The sequence below is a fragment of the Barbus barbus genome (genome assembly GCF_936440315.1).
Source record: "Barbus barbus genome assembly, chromosome: 32".
Lineage (NCBI taxonomy): Eukaryota > Metazoa > Chordata > Actinopteri > Cypriniformes > Cyprinidae > Barbus > Barbus barbus.
Genome location: NC_136760.1, coordinates 19,608,151 through 19,621,032, shown reverse-complemented (window position 1 = coordinate 19,621,032; position 12,882 = coordinate 19,608,151). Strand labels below are relative to the sequence as shown.

Here is a 12,882-nt window from a genome sequence, read left to right as displayed (position 1 = left end):
GAATCACAACAGAATGGACAAAATACTCACTGACAAACACACACATACATTCTCTTTTCAGCCAGAGCACCTGAGACCTCATTTTAACTTTGGAGCCACTGAGGGAGGTTTTAAAAACCGCTTTAAAGAATGTGAGCATTTTAAACATCTCCCAAGGTTTTGTAGACTGTTGTTTCTGGGAATAGTATGAGGGAGGAGCTCAGCAAAGTTTTCTCAAAGTTTTCTCACAGAGAGACAGGGCTGATTAAACGATTGACTGGCTGATTGAAGTGTTTAGATGGATAGATACTCACTCTGTACTTCTCTTCCACTCTACTGTTGTTCTTACAGTCTGGATGCCATACTGTAGAACCTGAGAGAGAGAAATTAAGATAAAATATGTGTGGGTATATCAGAATTCTTTTACCACATGGTCTTTTACAACATTTTTTTTCAATAACTACTACTTTTTATTTTATTTTATTATTTTGCTAAAACAATGAATCCAGCTGTATTTAGACATGTCCCAACATGTAGTTTGAACTTCAACCCTGTTACCAAAGTAATCATAAGAAAAATGACCAAACAAATATTTTAATATAGTATAAATTTATCAATAACTATTGTTAAATTTTATTTTATTCATTATTTCATCTGATTTCTAAAATTAGAATATCATCTATATTTTGAAATGTCAACTAGTTAGTTTCAAAAGTTTCAAGTGTAATTTTGTAGCCTTATTGTGGAAAGTAAGAGCAATGCTTCAATCCTCGGTAGCATTAAAGGGTTGTGCTCACCCTGTAAGTACATCTCCTCTCCCTCCGTGAACATTTGATTGCATCTGCTGCATCGTGCACAGCTTGGATGGTAGTGCTTATCTCCTGCCTGTCAGGGGCAAAGGTCAACATTCAGTGGTCAATATAATTCATAAGAAACACAAGAGAAAACATTCCAGGGAGACACTGGACAAAACAGACTGAAATTCCATAACATCTGTGACAAAGCGTAAAAGTCTGTGGGGGACAGAGTAGGTGTGCTATCACTTCATTGCACTTGACTTCTTCTAAAAAAAAGGCTCTCTCCTCCTACCTTCATTCTTTGTATTTAGCTCTCATCACTCCATAATCGTGAATGAACCTCTGTTAAGATCTGCAGAGTCACTGTTTGCACAGCACACTATCCTGTATTACCTTACCCCACCACACAAAAATACCCTCCTGACCTCCGGATGCTTCAAAACTCGTGCACATATACACACTTAACATCAACATGCAGATTTTATTTAATAGTTTAAGCATCTATATAATGTTGCAAACTGGAAGTGAACCTGCATCACCCAGCTCTATGTCAGATGCACGTGTGCTAATCACCGCAACACGGTCCGCCAGCTACAGCTATGCACTGGAATGCTGATATTTGAGAGCTGGGAGGTTCACCAGGGAGCTGCAAGCCTGAGAAACACTGCAGTCTGTCAGTCTTTTTAAGCTTCGGAGGTCATTCTCAACCACAAGCAGGAAAATCAAAAGTTTATCACAGGGAATGATCACATGGAGGCAAAGATATTGGGGTTTCAGGTGCAGATATATACACTACTGTTAAAAATGTGAGAGTCAAGATTTTTTATTTTAAGAAATTAATACTTTTATTCAGCAAGGATGCATTCATTTGATCAATAGTGTCATTAAAGACATTTATAATCGCTTTCAGATGAAAGCGGAGATTGGAGTATGGCAGCTGAAAATTCAGCTTTGCCATTGAAGAATTTTTTTTTTTTACAAATATATTAAAATAGAAAATAGTTGTAACACTATTTCACAATACTCCTGTTTTTGATCAAATAAATGCAGCCTTGGTGAGACTTCTTTCAAAAACATCTTACTGACCGCAAACTTTTGAACGTTAGTGTAGCGTACCAGTCATAGCTAGAGGTGCAGCACATTCCACATAATATTCATATGGTTGTGTATGTATGTATCATCACTCTAGGTCATGTAGCCCACAGCTGTAAGTCATCTGCAGTACTGTTTCATCATTTTGCTGCTTTCAGTTAGCTCTGGGAATACTGATGAACCCTACAGTTCTGACATCTCTCTCTCCTTTAAAACCTTTTTCTTGAGGCAACACTTTATCTTACTTCCCTTATTCTTCTTTTGATTGGTACCCTTTATCTGTTCATTTTTCTCTCCTTCACCCAAAAATTATTATTCTGTAATTGTTTACTGTACTAAACCTCATATTATTCCAAACCTGTATGACCTGTTTTTTTTTTTTATATTCTAAGCTTTCTTTTTAATTTAATGAAAGTGAATAAGGGCTGGAGCAGCTAAAATGAGAAAAAACAGTATCATAAAAGTAGCCCATACTTCAAGTCTTGCCAATATGATAGTTTTGCATGAAAAACCGACTGAACTTTGTCACTTATTGATAATTTTCCTTCTGCACAAGATCTGAAATGAACTACAAAAGTCATACAGACTCTTTTGACACCTGACTCAGTATTTTAAATAAATAAAACTGTCTTTTCATCATGCAAAGTTATTAATTGGCTGCAGAAAAAATGGAATATAGCACTACTACTTTTATAATATTTGTATAGTGCATGTTGGAGCGCAACAAAGGGTAACCAGAATATTCTTTAAAATATCCCCTTCTGTGTTTAATACAAATCAGCTATATTTAGAGGTACCAAACTATGGAAAAACAGATAATAAAACAACTAAAATAATAATTCAATTGTTTTGCTGTTCCTCTATCAGCTGGAGCTCTGAGTGTTGAGGAGGGAGTTGCCCATTTGGCTCCTCTGCAGGGGAAACATCCCATGGTCCTCTGCAGTCTTGAACTATGAGGCAATGCAGCTGAAACGCATGATTTTACACAGATGTCACCCCTCGGCTCCCGGGCCTCCTCGCCATGGCAACAAGGCCATGTAACAGTTTTCCAGTAAACAAACCAGAGTGACAACATGTTCTACCTCTCTGTGTAGCGCTCTGTCTGAGAAAGACGGCTAGCAGTCATTTCCTATTGCATCACAAGAAGCCAACACAGAAAACATAGAGCAGTGAACTCTGAAGAAAAGAGCCAAGAACAGTCCACGCCTCTGTTTCAGCCCAGATGGAGGGGTGTGGACAGAAGACAGAGCCAGAGAGAGGGAGGGAGACCGGGATGAAGAGAAAACAGCGAGCGCTAATGACGACTGGGAAACAACAAATTGTAAGAGAGAGAAAAAACAGAAAGTACTTGGATAGATGACTATTATTTTGGATGCTGCTGGTCCCATGCACATGATATTAATGTGCAGCTAACCCTACTAAGTTGTTTATCCATCATTAACCAGCAAAACTTTATTGAACTAAAACTGAACTTTATTAAACATTTTTACTGGTCATTCCAGTAAGGGTGCTAACATTTACAGTATGTGTCACTTTCATCTGCAGTCAGTAACGTAACATTGTTTTGTATTGCCTGACTCACAGTATGTATTGTTGTGTATATCTTCTCTAGCTGAACTTAAACACTCCTGCCCACTGAGGAAAGAGCCAGACAAGTGAATCTGACAAGGTGCTGTTTGCTGAGACAGTGGACAGTATTACAGCCAACAGAAAAAAAACATGTGAACAAAACCCAACAGTCGCAAAGTGTTAAAATAAAGAATACATCCAAAAGGAAAGTAAAAAACACAAAAAAGTTGTATTTAATATAATAATTACTGTTCCTAGACAGCAATATTGATAATCTTGGTAGATTGATAATTCCCTATACCATTGTCATCTCATGTTCCTCTAGAAGCTTGTTTTCTGGTTGGTAAGATACTTAAAGTAATTATTTTATGCTCACCAAGGCTGCATTTCAAAAGTACAGTATAAACAGTAATATTACAAAATATAATTACAATTTTAAATGCTCTATTTTGTTATATGAATTACTCCTGTAATTTAAACAAAACTGAACTTTGCTGCCATACCATGGATGCAGCAGGCGCAATGATATTACGCAGCGCCTGAAAGTAGTCCCTGGCTATATCATAACTAGTTACCTAGCTGGGGACTACTTTCAGGTGCTGCGTAATATCATTGCGCCTGCTGCATCCATGGTATGGCAGTAAAGTTCCTTGATTATTACGCCAGAATGAGAGTATAGTTCTTAGCCATATCGGCCTATACAATTGATTCACAACTTTTCATTTTCCATCAGTCTTAGTACACGATGTAACTACAGAAGAGTCAAGCTTTAAATACGAAAATTATCGAAACTCTTCTTTGGTCATTTTTGAGCGAGATGCTAATGGTCTAATCAGATTAAATGATCTATGCTAAAATAAGCTAAAAGTACTACAGCCAGACCCAGAGATCAGCTGAATGGATTCAAAAAGGGAAAAAACTGTTTAACTCTAGAGTCTAGAGGAGTTGTAAAATGAGCCTATTTTCAAAAAAAGGGTTCATTTAAAAGAACAACATTTATTTGAAATAGATATGTCTTTACTGTCACTTTTGATTAATTTAATGCATCCTTGCTGAAACATTTGATCACAATTTATTTTAAGGTTCAATTTTAGCTATTAACAAACCATTAAATCACTTTTGCGTCAATAAACTCAATTTGCTGTTTATTAATAGTTAGTAAGGTAGTTGATAAATGTAGGTATTAGGGATGTAGAATATGTTCATGAATAAATACTTTATAAGCACTAATAAACAGCCAATATGTTAATAATAGGCAAGCTAATAGGCAACTAGTTAATAGTGAAAATTGATCCCTATAATAAAGTGTTACCAAACATTTTTTTTTTCTGCCCGCAAACTTTTGAATGTTTGAAAGTCTGCACTCAAAAGTCATACATTTCTTCTGAAGCCAAATTATGTGAGCTATGCCATCCATATTAATTTTATAGCTCTGTAGTCTTACTCTGTCAGCTATTTTCTCATTTGCATTCTTCAAGAAAAAATTTTGAGGGGAATATGTAAGATACAGTTACTGATATTAAACGCAACTCCAGTAGGTCTTGTGACCTTCAAAAGAACAACCTCTGAGCAATTTCCCTCCGGGTGTCTGTTATACTCTGGACATGCACATGTGTGTGGTGAGATAATGCAGGGCCAGCTGGTGCAGCAGACTTGTCATTTCTGGATAGCCTCATTAGACACTTATTGGAGAGGTTTAATGAGAGTGAAACTTCATTGCAGTTAAATAACTTATCCACGGTTGACATATAGAAGCTGACAGCCCAAGAGTAATCAAGCTTACGCAGAAGCTGACAGAGTAATCAAGCTTACGCAGAACAAAATAGCATGCGTGAGCATCGTACCCAAAATAAATGTTTAATAGCACACAGAAAACAAACTGCTAACTGCAAAGTCTTAATTCTAGGCCTAACCAAACCTAAAATAAGACATCCACAACAATGTTTATAAGCACTATTCATCCCTCATCAAATCTGAATGGCCTCCTTGGCATGGGCGCAATGCCATCTGCAGACTGGTGGCATCTGTTGCTCTCAACATTACATTGAGATTATACACATATCTGCTTGGATTTATATAGACAGAGAGCTGGTTTTGATCTTCTGCGCTCACACATGCATAAGATTCCAGCGCACTTCCTTTCCACCATCTGTGGCTGCACAGATCCCCATAAACACAACTAGTCTACTTGAGTGTATAAGTGCAAACAGACTGTGTATGAGAAAGCACTGATGAGAACCGGTAACTAATAGACTGTTGACAGGCCAGCATAATCAGGATGACAAAGCTTGACCATGATCACCCAAACAGAAAAGAAAAAGCTCTGAAGTATTTACATTATGTTGATAAACACCATCCGCATGCTTATATTACAAGTTGCTCCTAAGACTGATCAGAACACATATTATGACATAACTGCAAAAATGTTTGTCTAGTGCTTTAAAATAAAAAATGAGAAACCGCCTCTATTGAAACTATTAGAAACATTACCTCTGGCAGGCTGCTCGTGTGGCACCCCAGCCCTGCGACTTTGCAGTTAAATCACTTTTGTCACTTGCACTCTCTTGTTCGAGAGGACTCCTATATTCCCCTTCAGTCCTGCACGTTTTCTGTTTGACTTTTCTTGAGAGTTTTCCTAAATTCCCCCCTCTCTATCTCACTGCTCTCCCACCCTATCAGAGGGGTCTGGCCTCAAAGGGGCTGTCCCGTGTACAATAGCTATAGACGGAACCTTGGAATCCACCCAACGGCGCTGCTTTGCTCTATTCCCATTGGGCCAGTGTCAGTTCTAAAATGTTTGATGAATAGAGCAATGATGTAAGTTCAGCCATGTTGTTGGATGTTGAGATGCGTGTGTGGACATGGGTCAGACTATCGACTCCACTCTTAGGGGATCCAGATGTTTAGCGGGAGCGGAAGTGTAAGAATCTGGAATGCTGACACATACTGACATGACTATAAAACACATGACTAAAAAATCCACAAGAAGACCATTTTCAATGTCCGTAAGGCAGGAAAACTCACAATAGAGATCTCAGGGATATCTCAAATGTGTCTTCTAGAAAGCAATGGGACTAAATTGAGAGCAAATTAGTTCTCCTGCTTCTCAGATTTTTCTTCTGAGAAAATAGACTCTTCAGAAGAAAACTCAACAATGTTTCAAACTGTGCTCAAATTTGTCAGGATAAGATATGTTGTTCAATCAGTTTCTTACCAAATTACTACCTATATTCATTTGATGGCTCTGTATACTCTGTATGTGTATATTATTGTATGGCAGCAATTTGTGTATTTTTATTTATCTTAATAAACTTTTAACTTAACTGTTAAGTTAATACATCATTAAGGCAAAATTAAAATTACTGTAGGTTGAAAAAATACACTACCTTTAAAAAAATTGGGGTTGGTAAAAACCCAAATGCATTTATGTTCGCGCGAATCATTCGTGATCCAGCTTCACCTACAGAAGTGAATATAAGGTTTTTTTTAATGAATCTTTGCAAATAACCTTTCCTAATAATGTGCTTGTTAGCAAATTTCACAATGAATGCGGCTAAAGCAGCTCGGAAGAGAGGGGCAGGGTCAGCAGAGCTCATTTGCATTTAAAGCAGTATGCAAGAAAACAGCTTGCTCTGAAAAGAGCTGTTTTTGACAGGGTAAAATGGGTGTTGTTTTACACTACCATTGAGAAATTTGAACCAAAGTATGTTATAGACTTTTCATTAAGACCCTAAAGGATCGTTTCAACTTGTGGTATACACATATTGGTTACTCACCTCCAGAACTTTCCCTGTGATAAACTGATGACAGGCCTCACACTGCACACCAAAATGGGTCTGGTAGTCTTTCTCACAGTACGGAGAACCATCCCTTAAAAAAGAGAGCAGGACAGGAAGAGAGAGAAGAGAGATTTATATTTATACTGTATTCTATTTCACCTCAATGAAACCAGGATAAGAGCAAAAAATGAATGCTATTAGAAAAGAGGACAGATAAGAGATGGCGAATTATATAGAGAGAGCGGGAGGCAAGAGATGGCGAGAGATAAAAAATAATTAAGGCATAGCTCACTTGCTGATGTACTCCCCGCTCAGCACTTTCCCACAGGCCTTGCACTTGAAACAGCCGAGGTGCCACTGGCTGTCCAAGGCCAGAAGAGCCTGACCGTTCTTTATATCCCTGCCACATCCTGCACAGTCTGCAAGAGAACACACACAGATGCAGACCATCACACACACACACACACATAGCAAATACTAATAGCAGCCTGAAAATGACATTTACAGACTACATGACATTTTGACATGCTAATGAGAAACAGGAAGTTGGATAAATTTTTTATAGGCAAAAATATTTAGTTTATAAGCCATTAGCCATGATAAGATTTGCAATCGTTGTTCACGAGATATTTAATTAAGCGCTTTTCCTATAATACATAGCAGTGTGATTTTAGTATTCCTTACATACTATTATAGAATGTATAGATTTTTTAAACTAGATTTTATTTTAATATTTTCAAATTTCGTATACATTTTGTAAATACGGTACATCTTTTTTTTTTTATCATTTTTAAATATTAAATAATTATTGAAGCTGTGTAGCTTTCAATTATTTTGATTTCAGTATTAGTTTTGCTAATTTGAGTACTTTTCAGTCTCATTTTTGTTCTGTTTTTTAAGTATACGTTTTCATGTGAAATAAAAATAAATTCTCTCCACTAGATGTCAGTTTCAACTAAAAAACTCCTTTCGTTATTGAAAGGCCTGTTGATCTACAACACAGAACTGATTAGTCAGGCTCTCAGAAGCAATTTCAAGTAAAGCATATTGTATCCATAAAATTACTGCAGCAATCAATAGTGAATCATCATTATATTGCATAGCTAATTGAATGAGGGCCTACAGCACCATTTCTAAAAGCCAAACATCCTCCCTCCACAAGATGGAGCTTCTTCCTCGAGGAAGGAGAGGGAATTTTGTTAATACATGTGTAATGTGTGTAAAAGGCTGAGGGATAAAAATAGCTCATGGTTGTCATCTTCTATTTATGTTCCTTGGCTGAAATCCCAAAAGCTTTTTTAAAAAGCAGGGACGGATACGGAGGGGTGGGGAGGTCCCAGACGCTGCTGATGTTGCTTGAGGCACAATGGTAACCACTGACAGTGAGGAGAGTATATAATGCACCTCTCTGCATCTAGTGCTCTAATGCATCATTTAAGCCTTCTCAACCTCTGCATGCACTGTGTGTGTGCCAGAGACCCACAGAGAGTGTGTGTGTGTTTCAAAGAGACCTGTGTTCAATCCACCTGTCATGAGGTTTATCTAAACTATCAAAGTCAGTGCAGATTTTTAGTAGTGTCATGCGGTAAAAGCTTTGTGGGGTTTGCCAAAGCAGTCGAAACAATCAGCACCTTCCAAAAACAAAGCACTTATCTGGGCTAAAGGCTTTCATCAGCCTCAAATCATTTCCTGGGGCTCATGGAATGAGAAATAATCAGCAAGGATAACACAAAGAGATATTCATATGGCTCTTTAAGTTCCGTTCTGTGTGTGTGTGTTTGTGTGTGTATGGATGCTTGCACATATAGGAGAAGAGGAGAAAGATAACTGAGAAAGAGGGAAAGAAGAACAGGAAAGCAAGGCGAACACATAGGCAGATTAAAATAAAATCATGATTATAACTAAAATAGTGATAGCACATCGGCAAATATTTAATTGTGCATGCTCACTTTGCCTTTTTTACATTAGGATTACATTTGTTGTCATGTAATGCTCATTTAAAGTTAACATGGTACAAATGTAATATTTAGCATATCTCAAAATGAACATTAATTTTTCATACTGTACATTATAATGCTGTGATGTCTAGAAACACTTGTAGCATACTAATTATACTTTCTTAAATTATAATTTGTTCAAGATTTTTAAATCTGCTCTTCAGCTAAGCTGCATTTATTAGATACAAAATTATAGTACAAACAGCAATATTATGAAATATAATTTCAATTAAATTAATTTATTTAAATCAAATTTTGAAATTGATTTTATTTTATGTTAATCTTCATTACTTTAGTCTTTTGTGTCACATGATCCTCCAAAAATCATTCTAATATTATTATTCGGTGCTCAAGTAACTTATTATTATCAATGCTGAAACCAGTTGTTCTGCTTAATATTTTTGATGAATAGAGTTATAAAAAACAGCATTTACCTGAAATCATTTGTGACATCGTTGCTTTTTATATATGTTCTTGAATAAAAGTATTAAATCTTATTTTTGAACAGTAATTTGTGTCTGTCCCGCACCTTTTTCCCACCCAAGCAAAAACAGTCAAACTGCACTGATACATGGTCTACACAATGTTTTCTCTATCAACCCAATCCTATGATGCAATGCTTAGAATTACATTAATTCTCTCCTCTGCAACACAGCAGCTATTCATTGCTAAATTGCTCCTGTAATTGTCCATCACCTGATGTTGTTATGTAACAATGATTCTCTGCATTATGACAATTTGAGTTTAATGACTAGAGCCATTTACTATAATAAGGAAATCCCAAGCCTCAGGAAATTGGCACGTTCTACACATGCGGAGTCCTGACCTGTCAGCAACCATCAGTCCAGAATGTATCAGAAAATGGAAGGCGAGAGAAAGCGAGTGATAGAGAATGGAACAACCCCAGCAGGCACAGGAGTGCTCTGAGCTTTTCACTGGCTCTGAGCTTCTCTCATTCTCTGTGCCTGTCTGCTTGACTCCTGGGGCCCCGCAGCTTAAATTACACCAAGAGAACCCCTAATCTACCAGAGGAGGATGAAGAACTTCCTCAAAGTGAGATAAAAGAGTGAGAGAAAACAAAGAGAGAAACATTTATAAGGAGATCAGCTTTTCCTTGGTTGACAGCACAGGAATTGGTCTAAGCATCCTGTCAACTCAAGTAACCCTAGAGGAGTCTGAAATGAAGCAGGGATCCTTATTTCAACGATATTTCGGAATAAATACCTGCCTGTGTAAAAGCCATCATGGTGTTTGGGTGCTGTGGATGGGTGCCAAGGCATTCCTATGTGGTTGATAATGTACAGCACATGCATTCTGACTGGTACAAGCACAAGGCTTCATACTTGCCTAAGGTGTTAGTGGCAGATGTTAGGGGTTTCAAATGTATTTTGACTGGCTTTTAGAACATTGCTAATAAAGGCTGGAGTGCACTTTTAAAAATGTTCTGATTTTAGAACACTAGGCATCATTCAGTTTTCAACTCTAATTTAATTGCAATGAAATGTAAATGTAATAACAATTGTAAATGATATCAGGAAGAACTGGGCATCATACACTAATTGAATGAGGATTCAAGTTGTTCAGAACACAACAACCTCATGTGCCTTTTTGATAGGAGACACATAAGACAGATGAAGAGACAGGGAGCTTCCAACTAGCAGCAATGACCTTGAGTCCTGAGCAGTATAAGACCTGGCAACACACGCATAAACTACACAATCTAACACATCTATAAAAGGGGGATGATTGTGGCAAGCTGAAATCTGAGCAGGACACTAAAACATAACCAATAAGCTCACTACTAGGGGCGCTGATGTCTTTGGAAGTCGGGGAAGTTGGCTGGATGCAACGCTGGCAGAGACAGTCTTTTCCATTAAACGTGACTCGATCACCAGCAGGAAATGGCCGCCTGGCAACAGAAGAAGAATGCAAAGACATTTACATTTTTAAAGAAATTGATACTTTTATTCACATATAGGATGCATTAAATTGATGAAAAGTGACAGTATAGACTACAAAAAAATCAATTTTACATAAATGTTCTTTTGAACTTTATATTCATCAAAGAATCCTGAAAAAGGCATATTAAGCAGCATAACGGTTTTCGACTGATAATAATAAGAAATGTTTCTTGAGCATCAAATCAGCCAATTAGATTGATTTCTGAAGGATCATGTGACACTAAAGAGTGGAATGAATGTTGCTGGAAATTCAGCTTTGTCATCACATGAATACATTTTAAATACATTTTAAAATTTATTAAAATAGAAAATTTCTAATTGTAATATATATCTATATATTACAATATATATTTTAACACACACACACACACACACATATATATATATATATATATATATATATATATATATATATATATATATATATATATATATAATTTATATAATTGTCAAACATAATTATTTATTTTATACTTTGTCTGAATATCTGGATGAATATTCAAGTTCAAGGCCTTAACATACAAATATGAATGATACATGTATTAACGTAGATTAAATGGGCCTGCTTTTGGGTAACTCTTACTTGCAAACAGTGCAGACAAAACATGTAGGATGGTAAGTCTTTCCAAGAGCAGTGACCACCTCTCCTTCAACAAAGTCTCCACAACCATTACAGCGAGTGCCATGAAGCCTCTGGTAGTCCAGCGTGCATAGGTACTCCCCGTTCTTCATGAAGAAACCACCTTGGGCCAGGTCACAACCACACACTGAATGTGAATACAAGAACAGAGAAATCAGAGATTAGAATAATTAGTTTAATGAGATCTTACAGTACAAGACAGTCTTGAGTGAAATCTGAAACACAATGTTGAAACATGCCATCTTCAAAATAAATGACACCTTGTTTGGCTCTCGTTGAGTTTTGAAACACAACTCAGTAGTCACACAAGTGCATCTCTTTTGCACTGGGATTTACAAGTTTTGGCTGCCAGCAAACATAAGGTCAGGGGGCTTATGCTTATCTTGGCCAATGTGTCTGAGGACAAAGGTGTATGAAGAAAGAGTTTGGTTCGCTGAAGATTTCCTGAGGTTTCAAGATGCTTTCAAGACTCTGGCCCAAATTCAGACACTTTATATCGGTCTGCATGAATAGGTGTGTTCGGTCTGTGTCCTCTTGGCAAGCGTGTCTATGTGTAATCCAGCCGTCACACATGCCAAATATGTCTGAAAGCTCCTTGGCAGGCTGAGACTGATATTTAACAGCTTGTTTAGTGTCACATGATACCCCCTTCTCAACAAGCCCGCTTTTCTCTCACTTCCTCTCTCTTTCTATCTGTTTTTCTGTCTATCCTCCTACATTCCAACCTGTAAAACTATTAGGAGGGCAGTTTTTCACCATTTTATAAAAATAGAGTGTACATTTAACAGGAAAAGTAATAGCATATGATGTAGACCACAATCAAACCCTCATCTCCAGTTTTAGCACCACAGCTTAATGTGTTTGGCACAAGATTGCTAGTATATTTTAATACCACTTGATATTATTTAATAATTTAACAAATCATTAACCTGTACAAAGTTCTCTGATATAGGTTAAAGATTAATGACATGCAAACCTTTTAAAATGTAGTTTTGTTTTATTTTTATTTTTTTTATTAATTATTAGCTTTTCATCAATTAAAAAAAAAAGCAATTCCCATGCAAACTC

General features: G+C 36.9%; 1 protein-coding gene across 5 annotated transcripts in view; it reads right to left on the bottom strand.

Annotated features, from left to right (window-relative positions):
* Positions 1-12,882, bottom strand: part of LOC306852028 (actin-binding LIM protein 1-like) — a 76,141-nt gene that overhangs the window by 18,711 nt on the left and 44,548 nt on the right. For all 5 annotated transcript variants that reach the window (XM_079388615.1, XM_079388616.1, XM_079388617.1 and 2 more), the window contains exons 3-8: positions 11,758-11,941; positions 11,013-11,122; positions 7,509-7,635; positions 7,214-7,307; positions 777-864; positions 294-352 (exon numbers count right to left, since the gene is read on the bottom strand). In XM_079388615.1, the coding sequence (XP_079244741.1) occupies positions 294-352; positions 777-864; positions 7,214-7,307; positions 7,509-7,635; positions 11,013-11,122; positions 11,758-11,941 (662 nt within the window). The remainder of the gene's footprint in view (positions 1-293; positions 353-776; positions 865-7,213; positions 7,308-7,508; positions 7,636-11,012; positions 11,123-11,757; positions 11,942-12,882) is intronic.